At 37.1% G+C, this 11,878-nt stretch overlaps 3 protein-coding genes across 5 annotated transcripts; 2 read left to right on the top strand and 1 right to left on the bottom strand.

Moving 5' to 3' along the window:
* The first annotated feature begins 352 nt into the window (after positions 1 to 352).
* On the top strand, positions 353 to 4,447 carry LOC111882622 (long chain acyl-CoA synthetase 1). Its single transcript, XM_023878995.3, has 18 exons — positions 353 to 491; positions 835 to 1,019; positions 1,110 to 1,173; positions 1,266 to 1,355; positions 1,447 to 1,503; positions 1,601 to 1,649; positions 1,737 to 1,813; positions 1,897 to 1,936; positions 2,023 to 2,117; positions 2,204 to 2,371; positions 2,468 to 2,578; positions 2,682 to 2,769; positions 2,843 to 2,909; positions 3,002 to 3,195; positions 3,280 to 3,665; positions 3,755 to 3,937; positions 4,020 to 4,139; positions 4,213 to 4,447. Exons 2-18 carry the CDS (start codon positions 871 to 873, stop codon positions 4,258 to 4,260), a joined length of 1,986 nt encoding a protein of 661 aa, XP_023734763.1. The 5' UTR covers positions 353 to 491; positions 835 to 870; the 3' UTR covers positions 4,261 to 4,447.
* A 234-nt stretch (positions 4,448 to 4,681) lies between these two features.
* On the bottom strand, positions 4,682 to 8,267 carry LOC111882621 (probable pre-mRNA-splicing factor ATP-dependent RNA helicase DEAH2). Of its 3 annotated transcripts, XM_023878990.3 has the most exons (7): positions 7,803 to 8,264; positions 7,270 to 7,472; positions 6,111 to 7,195; positions 5,705 to 5,830; positions 5,362 to 5,600; positions 5,155 to 5,273; positions 4,682 to 5,084 (listed from the first exon to the last, which is right to left on the bottom strand). In XM_023878990.3, exons 1-7 carry the CDS (start codon positions 8,100 to 8,102, stop codon positions 4,958 to 4,960), a joined length of 2,199 nt encoding a protein of 732 aa, XP_023734758.1. In that variant the 5' UTR covers positions 8,103 to 8,264; the 3' UTR covers positions 4,682 to 4,957. The 3 variants fall into 3 exon arrangements, with proteins under 3 accessions (XP_023734758.1, XP_023734760.1, XP_023734759.1); XM_023878992.3 differs by lacking the exons at positions 4,682 to 5,084; positions 5,155 to 5,273; positions 5,362 to 5,600 and having other exon boundaries at positions 5,768 to 5,897; positions 7,803 to 8,267; XM_023878991.3 differs by lacking the exons at positions 4,682 to 5,084; positions 5,155 to 5,273; positions 5,362 to 5,600 and having other exon boundaries at positions 5,801 to 5,938; positions 7,803 to 8,267.
* A 1,374-nt stretch (positions 8,268 to 9,641) lies between these two features.
* LOC111882616 (uncharacterized) lies at positions 9,642 to 10,391 on the top strand. The gene has a single exon (XM_023878988.1). The coding sequence runs from the start codon at positions 9,642 to 9,644 to the stop codon at positions 10,389 to 10,391; it is 750 nt and encodes a 249-aa protein (XP_023734756.1).
* Positions 10,392 to 11,878: the final 1,487 nt, after the last annotated feature.

The raw sequence follows: 11,878 nt of genomic DNA, 5'->3' as shown, positions 1-11,878 counted from the left end.
TATTTGTAATTCATAAAAATAATCTTGAAAAAGTGTTAACATGAAACAATCGCGCTCATATTCATAGACTTTTCATTCCACTGGCTACCAAGCAATTTGGAGCAAGGTCAGAATCTTGGTGTACAATATTAAATACTGTCAACGACTTTTTCATACATCCAATTGTCCAAAACTTATTTTCCCTTTTATATTGACAAATCCAAACTCCAAAACAATTATGCTAATGGCGGTCAAACCAAGGCAAATAATAAGTGAATAACTGCACATCGTGTAGTAGAATACGTATCTATACATGTATATACGTTACAATCTGAGACCAACACTTTATAAGAAACCGCTAGCGGTTGCTTTCATTGGCCCCTACATATTTCCAAGTTGTAACTACAAATAGGATCTCTCCCTCTCTTTGCTTTCTCCAGTTAGTCAGTTAACTTGATCCATCCTACGATCGATCGTCACAATCATCTTTCCTGACACTTGAATTTCTTCATGTAAGTTCTGCATCAAGACTTCAACTTTAACGTGTATGTATGCATCTTTTATTTCCATAAATACATGTATGTATATGCAAGTTGTGCATGCGCTTTTATGGGGGTATGTCTGTCATGTCTAGTGGTCACCAAGTTATTACTTTATAATTGTCTTGTAAAGAAAGGTCTCTTCTTGCCTTTTTAAACTTTCTGTGCTTTCTTATCTTTTTCCCATCTACTCTGTTTTCCCTTCTTTCTTCCCGCCCCCCAACCAAAAGAAACATAAAGTCCCCCATTAAAAAAACGTTAAAAAGTTGAAATCTTTACGAAATTATCAGTAATCTGAAAGGGGTTATGTTCGTAGCGTGTTTGAAGTTGAAGAAGTGCAGAGAAGTTAGAGATGGATAAGCAGTTTGCAGTGAAGGTGGAAGATGGAAGAAAAGGAGTTGATGGTGAGCCATCTGTTGGTCCGATTTACCGTAATCTTCTAGCGAAAGATGGGTTCCCCCCTCTTGATGCTGACTTAAAAACTACTTGGGATGTCTTTAGGTGATTCATGTTTCTTGTATTGTCTTGTTGTTAATTTCTTTATATCAGTGCAATACATACCTAAAGTGATTTTTATTCATGATTCTGCAGGAATTCTGTTGAAAAATATCCCAACAACAAGATGTTAGGATGGCGTGAGCTTGTTGACGGCAGCGTATGTATTTTCGGCAGCTTATGTGCGACTGTGGGAGCCACAGCCACCCTATAAACACTATCCATATTTAATTATTATTTATTTATTTTCAGTGGGGGCCATATATATGGAAAACTTACAAGACTGTATACGAGGAGGTTCTGCATGCTGCTTCGGCGATTAGGGCTTCCGGAATCGGAGCTGTAAGGATTATGAATAAATAGTTCCAGTTCCAGAGTTATCATGTGGTCCTTTGAACCTTTTTTAACTTTTTATGTGATTTATGTATGATAGGGCTGTAAAGTGGGAATCTATGGATCAAATTGCCCTCAATGGATTGTGGCAATGGAGGTCGGTTTTCAGCCTTCTATTCTTTTGATAAAATTTAGTTTCTCAAACTTTTGTTGTTTGTTGATTTCTTCTTTTTTGCATATATATTTATAATCAGGCTTGCAATGCCCAGAGTTACATTTCTGTACCTCTCTATGATACCCTTGGTAAGTCACTTTTTTTTTTTTTTTTTTTTTTTTGCTGATCAGAATGCTACTAATGTTTAGTTGTTTACTGCCCTTTTGTTTAAGCAGGACCAGGAGCAGTGAACTTCATATTAGACCATGCTGAAGTTGATGTTGTTTTTGTCCAGGATAAAAAAGTAAAAGAAGTAAGGAATCAAAAACTTTCCAGATGTTGTACAAAAGTAGGTAAATGTTTCAGACATTTTATGAAGTGTTTTTGATTTTGCAGCTGTTGAATCCAGAATGTACGCATACTCAGCGGTTGAAATGTAAGTATCAGTTTTAAAGAGTTGCAATTAAAGGTGATTAATAAATGTGTGATTAAACTGTTGCTGTTGTTCTCGTGTGGTTGCAGTGATTGTTTGCTTCACTTCAATGAAGGAGGAGGAAAAGGAAAAGGCGGATTCCATGGGGATAAAATCATATTCATGGAGCGAATTCCTTCATATGGTTAGAATTGTTTGTTGAATAACGTATTACTATTATTTGTTTCTGATATTCAAATTATTTTTAATGCTTTGTTTTGTTGTGAGTAGGGGAGTAAAAATCCATCAGATCTGCAGACACCTAAAGCATCTGATATATGTACAATCATGTACACCAGTGGCACAAGTGGAGATCCAAAAGGTGTTATATTGACTCATGAAAATACTACAACAAACATAAGAGGAGTCGATCTTTTTATGGAACAATTTGAGGACAAGGTTTGTGTTGTTGTTCTTGAACACTAATATCATGGTACCTTTGTTTTCTTAATTGCCATCCTGATTTTTTGATATTTTATGGTGGGACCACTTTAGATGACAGTGGATGATGTTTATTTGTCTTTCCTGCCTCTTGCTCACATCCTAGACCGTATAATTGAAGAATACTTTTTCCGTAATGGTGCTTCTGTTGGGTTCTATCATGGGGTAAATAAATCTCTTCAACTTGGAATCTTTCGTAATGGATGCTTGAATCAACACGGATTGATTAGTTGTTGACCTAAATCCATTTAATTGTTACTTTTCAAAGAATATCAACGAACTGAGGGAAGATATGATGGAGCTGAAGCCAACATTTTTGGCTGGAGTACCTCGAGTTTTGGAAAGAATTCATGAAGGTGCAAAATTTTGGATCTAAAACAACAATCTTTATGCATGGTTTCACCTTGTTTTTTTTTTTCTTTCTTTCAGGTGTGCTTAAAGGATTAGAAGAAGTTAATCCAAGGAGGAGGAAAATATTCAACATTCTATACAACTAGTACTGAATCTACTACTACTTGTTCACTAGCTCTGCTCTTTTTGTTTTTTGTTTGGAGAAGGATATGATTGATTTATAATGTTGTTTTGCAGCAAACTTAGATGGATGAAAGCAGGTTACAAGCAGAAATACGCATCACCACTTGCAGATCTTCTTGCTTTCAGGAAGGTTAAGAACAGATTAGGTGGTAGGATCCGTCTTATTGTATCTGGAGGGGCTCCATTAAGCAGAGAGGTAGAAGAGTTCTTGAGGGTTACCTCATGTGCTTTTGTGTTGCAAGGATATGGTAATTAAACAGCAAAAGATTAAAAAGATCAGTGGTTGATTATATAAGTTATGCATTGTTAATATTGATTTTTTTTTGTTGCAGGGATGACAGAGACGTGTGGTTTGGCTACTTTAGGGTTTCCAGATGAAATGTCGATGCTTGGGGCTGTTGGTTCACCTTTTGTATACACAGATATGCGTCTTGAAGAGGTTCCAGAAATGGGTTATGATCCATTGGCTGATCCACCACGTGGTGAAATATGTCTCAGGGGGAAAACATCGTTTGCTGGATATTACAAGAATCCAGAGCTCACAAATGAGGTCATGCAAGATGGATGGTTTCATACAGGTGACATAGGAGAGATGCAACCAAACGGGGTGTTGGTGATTATTGACAGGAAGAAACATCTGATAAAGCTGTCTCAAGGGGAGTATATTGCACTTGAATATCTGGAGAAAGTCTATGGCATCACGCCCATTGTTGAAGATGTAAACATTAATTATTCATCTTCACAAACGAGTTTATTTATTTTTTTATTCTCAGACTGAAACTGATATGTGTATGAATTAATGATTAGATTTGGGTGTACGGGGATAGCTTCAAGTCATCTTTGATTGCAGTAGTGGTACCAAATAAAGAGCAGGCTGAAAAGTGGGCGCTTCAAAACGGGTTTAAAGTTTCCTGGTCTGAGCTGTGTAAACTCAGGCAGTTACAAGATTATATCATCTCTGAGCTTAAATCTACTGCACAGAGAAACAAGGTATTTTGCTTTGCTTTGCTTTTTTTTTAAAAAAAAAAAATTGTTTGAAGATGAGATATGTAATGGTGATTGGTGGTTGTAGCTAAGAGGTTTTGAACATATCAAGGGTATAATTATGGAGGAGAGAACATTTGAAGAGGAAAAAGATTTGCTGACTGCAACTCTGAAGAAGCGAAGGGATAAACTTATGAACCGTTACAAGGTAGTTTTGAACTCTTTCTTTAACTACATATGACATGATGATGAATAATTGTATGATATGATGATGCATTCAGGTGGGAATTGATGATCTCTACAAGAGCTTCACAGTCAACAAACGCTGAGATATATTATATGTTTATAGCAACTGCATGTGTGGCTGTGGGTGGGTTGTTTGTTGCATGGTCATTGGTCTGGTCGGATGATGATTTTTTTTTTAACTTGTTTGCGTCTTTTATTTCACTGGTTTTGTAATCTATAAAAGAGATTTTATTTGCATATTTATTGAAATTAATAATGTTTTACAGTAAATGCCAATTTGAGGCAGAAACTGAAAATTCAAAACTAGAAACATTTGCTTTGAGAGAGAGAGAGAGAGAGAGAGAGAGAGAGAGCTTTGGTGTTGTAGCTGGAATTAGGTACGAGTGAATTGACTGAAAAACAAATGGGAAGCACGTAAGGGAAGGGTATTTGGTTCCTTGAATTTCCATTTTCTGGGTTGGTAGGTAACCCGTCTAATTCCAATACTAAAGAAGGCAACTAGAATCAGAAAGAAAGCATTACTTGCAGCTCTTTTTTTCCAGATGTTAAAAAAAGGTTTAATAATAGAACAAAGCAGACAAAACATTGAACTGATCTAAGATTATTCAATTCAGACAAAACCAACCAACTGTTGCTAAACTAAAGATACACGATAAAATATTTTTGCTGCCCCAGCCTCCAATAACCTTGAGAAAGACAAACAGTTGCGTCCACACCCCCATTCCTCACCTTAAAATAATATTTCATACCAAACCCAAATCATGAGTGGAGTGTTGTTTTCTATCTTCTGCTTCTGCTCTCCTCCTTGTCTTTTTCCCTTTTCTTGTACAGCTTCTCTAGAACCCGCTTGGCTTCACATTGTGGGAAGTTGTCAAGATCATAGTAATGTGGAGCAATATCAACAATCCTAAAAAAAATAAAAAATATATGTCAGATTAAAATAGAATATATAATAAGACCAAAAATAATATACTAACCATTCACCCCGAACATCTGTAACAGTGCGTATAAAATTCCTGCTTGTCAACACATATTCATTGTAAATAACCCATTCTGGCTTGTGGTCCAGACAGTTTGATGGGTGCAAATGAACCACCTGCAATGGAATGCAAAGCAAAAGAGATAAGATTATGGAAGTAAGTTTGTGTGTTGAAACAGGGTATACTACTACTACTACTACTGACTTGATTATCTTTGACAGTCAAATAATGTCCAGTTCGCTCCAAATGTGCAACCTGCATGAAATAGCCTGCCAGCATGGCTTTCCTGATGTTGATGTAATAATCCCGGCTGTTGAAATCTGTGCTGCATAACTTGAGGTTGAACCTTGCCATGATCCGAGCCAGCTGTTGCCTCACGTTATCAGCAGACTTGAGCGCCCTTTGATTCACAAAGTTCTCATAACACCATGATTGATCCTCATCTGTACATACATCAAAACTTTTATTATTATTATTATTGTTTCCTTCCTCCTAAAAACACGGATCATGAGATGAATATATAATATATGAGAGGGGAGGGGCTTACTGTTCTGCTTGTAGGCATGATACACATTCAAGAGCGTGAGATGATCCCCATCGATGTGTCCAAACCTTGCTTTTGCCTCGTCAGCAGCCTTCTGAGCTTCTCTAGGCCGTACAAAGCAATTGGGTACTAAAGAAAAAATTGGGTTATCACAGAGGAGGCCCACGTTTGGTCAGCAGAGTCCATTTGCTAAGAGCTTCATCACAGAGAATACTGAGAAATTGCAACTATCTGTATCTGCATCAGCACTTGCACTTGCTTACTAATTGTATTGGTATGCATGCCATTGCCAACCAACAGCATGGAACCCAAACAACTACACTTGCTGATGTCACCCTACCTACCTAAACACTCCTCTTTTTCTTTCTTTCTTTCTTTTTATAGTTTTAAAAAACATAAACTTACATACCTGATAGCATAGCCGAGATGGAAAGAATTTCGTTGGAACAGTTGAACTCAGGGCTCACCACAAGCATCTTCCCCATCTGAGGATCTAATGGAAACTCGCTCATGATTTCACCCAGCTTTGTCAGGTTTCCTTCATCATCCAAAGCTCCCAAGTAATTCAAAACCTCTAAAGCACGCATCAAAGTCTCAGGGGCAGGAGGGTCCATAAAATCAAAATGAACCAGATCATCTATACCCAGTTTCTTCAAAGTAAGAACCGTATTTGCAAGATTGGATCGAAGGATCTCAGGGTAGGTCTGAGGTTGAAGATCATTATTGAAACTTTTCTCTGTGTAGAGCCTAAAACATTTACCAGGCTGTGTTCTTCCAGCACGACCTGATCTCTGGTGAGCACTTGCTTTTGATATTGGAGAAACCAATAAAGACTCGACACGTACACGCGGATTATAAACCTTCTGCTTTGCAAAACCAGGGTCTATCACATAAACTATGCCATCTATGGTCAAAGAGGTTTCTGCAATGTTTGTTGAAATCACAATCTTCCTTCCAGCAGGACCACCTTCTGTCAATGGAGGTGGAGCAGGTTCAAATATCTTCTGCTGCATCGCTGGAGGGAGTGTCGAATACAAAGGAACAACTTTCACGGGACCCACCTGGTCTCCCATGTTTCCAACTTCTTTTGTAATTTTCCGACATGCATCTTCTATCTCCTCCTCTCCGGTTAGAAAAACAAGAATGTCGCCAGGTGGCTCACACATGTGTATTTGCACCACTGTTCGGATTGCTGCTTCAAGGTAGTCCCTTTCGGGTTCTTGAGTGTAGAATATTTCAACAGGGTGAAGTCTACCAGGAACTTTCATTAATGGTGCACCGAAGAAATAACCCTGAAACTTTTCAGCTTCAAGAGTGGCACTCATTACAACCAGCTTAAGATCAGGTCTGTTCTTAAGGACTTCCTTTAGAAGCCCAAACAAAACATCAGTAGCTAACGTTCTCTCATGAGCCTCATCAAGAATTATCACTTTATACCTCTCCAGAAGTGGATCTGTCATGGCTTCTCTCAAAAGCATACCATCTGTCAAGTACCTATACAACCAAAGGATGAGCATCATTCAGTAAGCAGATATCATTTGCAGTTATAAGTGTTTACAAAAGCTTACTTCAAGACAGTTTTGGCACTGCTGCAATCTTCAAAACGAATGCTGTAACCCACTTCCTCTCCAATTGTTACGTCCATTTCCTCTGCAACTCTACGGGAAACTGACATTGCAGCCACCCTACGAGGTTGGGTACAACCAACCATGTATTTCTTGCGTCTATCAGCACTCTCTACCTCCACAGCTTCCAAGACAAACTGAGGAATCTGTGTTCACGATATAACATTCAATATTATAGTTCAATCTCACATAATCAACATGTTATCTGGTTCTATCGTAACAATGTCGGATAATCATTTTCAAAACCTACATCTAAAAATCCCCTTAAGCCCAGGGACCAGAGAATTAAAACAATATATCTATGAAACCATAACAGTGTCATGAATATACAATTTCTCATCACAAATAAATGGTTACACGGCTAATCTCGAAGATAAAGCAAGAAATCAATGGAGATAGAATAAATATACACGGCAAAATCATCAAGAAAAATAGCAAAATGGAAGTGTTCCGTCAACATAAGGCAATGAACTAACCTGAGTTGTTTTACCACTACCGGTTTCTCCGACTAAAATAAGCGTCTGATTCTCTTTGAGTACTTTCAAAAACTCTTCTTTCTGATGCCAAACTGGTAGAGTCTTCCTCTTCTCCAAGATATCAAAATAACGCTGTGAGTAAGGGCGTCCATTCCAGCTGTTCACGAGAGACATACCACCCGTGCTATTGTTGATACCATGAACGGCGCCTCCGCCGTTTGCTTTGTTAACCTTAGCGGTCGCTGTGGCTTCATCTACGACGTCGAACAAGCTCACCTTCCTTTTCCTTTCTGTACCCATCTAACCCTAATCCTAGTTATCGAAGAAATCCCAAATCTTTCTCAATAACCACCTGTTGGTTTGCAGCAAATCCCCTAAATATGTGTAGAGAGTCTCTGATATAAGGAAGTCAGAAACCCTAATACGAGTTCCAAGGGGAAAGAGAAACGATAGACGTCGGCTTGAACTTTATATACAATACACCGTAACAACCAAAACATTATTTAATAAAAAAAAATGGCAATTATTTTTTATCTATATCGGCACAAGACTAACGCTCTGTTTGGCGCGCCACAACTAGTTGATAAGTTAGTTTATTTTTCAAGCTTTTTTATGTTGTCATGTTTGGTAAGCCAAAAATTAGCTGATAAGCTAGCTTTTTGAAAAGCTACTTAGACTAGCTTTTTAGGAGCTTTTTTTTAAAAATTTCAAATACAACCCTTAATTAATTATAGAAACACATATTCTTACATGTCTTTTTATGTAGTTTTATATATTTCAGCTAGTTTTACCAAACGTTATTTTTTATCAGCTAGCTTTTTATTTAACAGCTAGCTTTTCAGTCATCAGCTAGCTTTTCAGCTAACAGTTAGTTTTTCAGCTAGTCCGCCAAACATAGCCTAAGGGGGTGTTTGGGGTATCTTTTCAAAGGGCAAAAGAACTTTTGGGAAAAGTTCCAAAAAATCAGGTTTCCCTGATTTTGTCAAAAAGTCAGTTTTTCTTTTTTAAAAAATCCAAAATGAGCTTTTAAGGAACTTTTCTCAAACATCTTTTGTCTGTTATCTTTTCCCAAAAGTTTTTTTGCCCTCTCAAAAGATATCCCAAACACCCCCTAAAGGGTATCGGAGTTTATTCGTACGAGTATTTCTTTGTACACGAGATGCCTTAAAATGATGTATTGTGCAACTCAATAATGCATAAATTGTTGTATATGACAAAAAATTATTGTGTACAGTTGTACAAATCACTTCCCAAAGGGTATTGTGCGGAAATCACTAACTGTAGTCCGACTTTGGACCTCTTTACCGACAGTGAACACCGTCCCTCTCATCAGTTTACACCGTCGGTGAAGTGTCGGTGGTAAGATACCACCAATGGTGTAAAAAAAAAATTAATGTTGTACACTTTTTCCCTTTTCTTTACCGTTGCTGCATTTATTCTTTTTTTTTTTCAATTTTCCTTCCTTACCACTATATATATATATATATATATATATATATATATATATATATATATATATATATATATATATATATATATATATATATATATATAAAAACCAAAAGATATTCACTTAAACCTATATTATTTCTAAAAAATCATCTTAAAAAAATGGCAAATCCATTAGCAAATTGTAAGTTGTTGATGACCGTTGGTCGGACTGTTATGAAATCATGGGAAGTGATTATGGATACAGTACAAGAAGAAGAAGAGGAAATCTAACCTAGGACGCGAAAGATGTTTCTCATAGATTGTTGGGATGCAGACACCCGTCTAACGACACACTATTTCGATGAAAAATATGTTTACGGGGAACACCGGTTTCGACGTCGATTCCGAATGGCGAAACATTTATGTTTTCGTATAGTTGGTGACGTTACTAACATTTCTGAATATATTAGACAACGCCAAGATGCAAGAGGTGTGGATGGGTTTTCAGAAATACAAAAATGCGTAGTTGCGGTTCGTCAATTAGCTTACGGTTCTGTTTCTGATTCATGGGACAAATATTTTCAAATGCTTGAGTGTGTAGCTAGGGACAGTTTAGATGAGTTTTGCATATGCGTTGTCACTATTTACGGTCCATGGTATTTGCGTAAACTCACTTTTACTAACGTTCAATCATTATATGTTCATCATGCTAGTGTTCATGGCTTTCCTAGTATGCTTGAAAGTTTGGATTGTCTTCATTGGGCTTGGGGTAGTTGTCCTAATGCATGGCAATGGCAATTTACACGGGGTGATAAGGGGCACCCGACAGTCATACTTGAAGTTGTTGTGTCACATGATCTTTGGATTTGGCATGTTTTTTTTGGTGCTCCCAACTCAAACAACGATATTAATGTTTTAGACATGTCGTCCATATTCAATGGGTTTTGTGATGCGTCCGCACCTAACTATCCATTTCAAGTGAATGGAACGACGTACAGTTATGGGTATTATCCTGTTGATGATATTTACCCTGAATTTGTTGTGTTTGTGAAAACGCTAACATGTCTAGGTGATCCCAAACGCATCAAGTATAAAACATACCAAGAAAAGGCTAAGAATGATGTCGAACGAGCATTTGGAGTCCTCAAGAAGCGTTGACGCATATTACAACATCTGTCTCGCCCTCGAAGTGTGGACATGCTCGCTTGTAGTGTGTATGCATGTATCATCTTACATAATATGATTTTGGAAGACGAACACAAAATAATTTGTTAGTTTTAACCAAATGACAATGCATCCTCACGTGCATCCTCTAGTGCGCCAATACCACCTGGTTCCATCCCATGGTGTGCAAGAAGAAGGGCGATACGTAACAATCAAAAACACCACAAGCTTCGCAACGATTTGGCGGAACACATATATCGGGTTAATAAAATTGATTTAAATCAGCCAATTGACAATGATATCGGTGAATATTCATACCGTAGTATTTTATTAAGTTAGTTAAATTAATTTTCGTTTTATGATTGTTAAATCAAATGTAATGTTTTTAGTTTATGTTATTTTAATTAGTATTTATTTTTATGCTTATGTAGTTATTTAGATTTTTGAATTAAAAAAGATTGTTAGGTAAAAACATCACCACACCCTACCTCATAGGTAAAATATGTAAAAACTACAAAAGCTTATGTGGCACATTTTTACCATTGGTAAAAATTGTACCACACCCCTTAGCCTTATAGGCAATGTAAAAGTAAAATCATTTTATTCCCCATTTATCACTCATAGTCATCTGATTGCTTTTTTTAACTGAACCTTTAAAACTCTCTATTTACACTTATAGTAGAGGTGGTTCTCTTCCCCCAACCAATGGCTCCCCCACCTCACACGTTCTTCCTCTGCATCCATCTTTATTTACAGGTAATCATCATAGGTTTTTAGGTAACAGACTCGCCTCCCACATCTCTCATCCTTCTATGCCTCATATTCCCTTGACCCCCTGCTCCTTCAATTGCTCTCCACTACCATTATTTATACCGACAAGTTACAAAGAGAGAGCGAGAGAGAACAATGATCATCGTGCTTATGTTTTTTTTATGACCCCAGTCCAATATCCCTTCATACCTCTTAAGCTCTTCATGCCTCCTCCTGCGATTATCTCTCAACTTTTCCATATATACCAAGTATTATGTGAATTCATGCTATAAATGGTCGAAACGGAGCTTAAGGTTTGAACGACTTTTTGTTGATTATCTACATTGATGAGATACTAGTGAACCTGCTATTGGTGGATTTTGAGGAGCTATCCATAAAAATTTCAATCTTCGGTAGCTATGTTGAATCTCTATGTATGTTAGTTTATTAGTATTTACATTTGTATACCTCGATTGGGATTGTAGAACAAGTATTATCAATGACACTGATAGTTCAGTTTCACAATTTATTTTTTGCATGCATATTATTAACTCAAACCGGGGAATTTGAAGATGTTTTATCACATAAACTGAAACTTTGCAAGTTATGATGATGTCACTTATGTGAATTTTAAGTTGTTATAGTGGTTGTGAGGATGGACAATCTTTTAGCCATTGTAATCTCAAATCATGGTCATTTATGACCAAAACAGATGTAATGATGATTTTATG

This window comes from Lactuca sativa, chromosome 9 (genome assembly GCF_002870075.4).
Source record: "Lactuca sativa cultivar Salinas chromosome 9, Lsat_Salinas_v11, whole genome shotgun sequence".
Taxonomy (NCBI): domain Eukaryota; kingdom Viridiplantae; phylum Streptophyta; class Magnoliopsida; order Asterales; family Asteraceae; genus Lactuca; species Lactuca sativa.
This window is presented reverse-complemented; position numbering and strand designations above follow the sequence as displayed.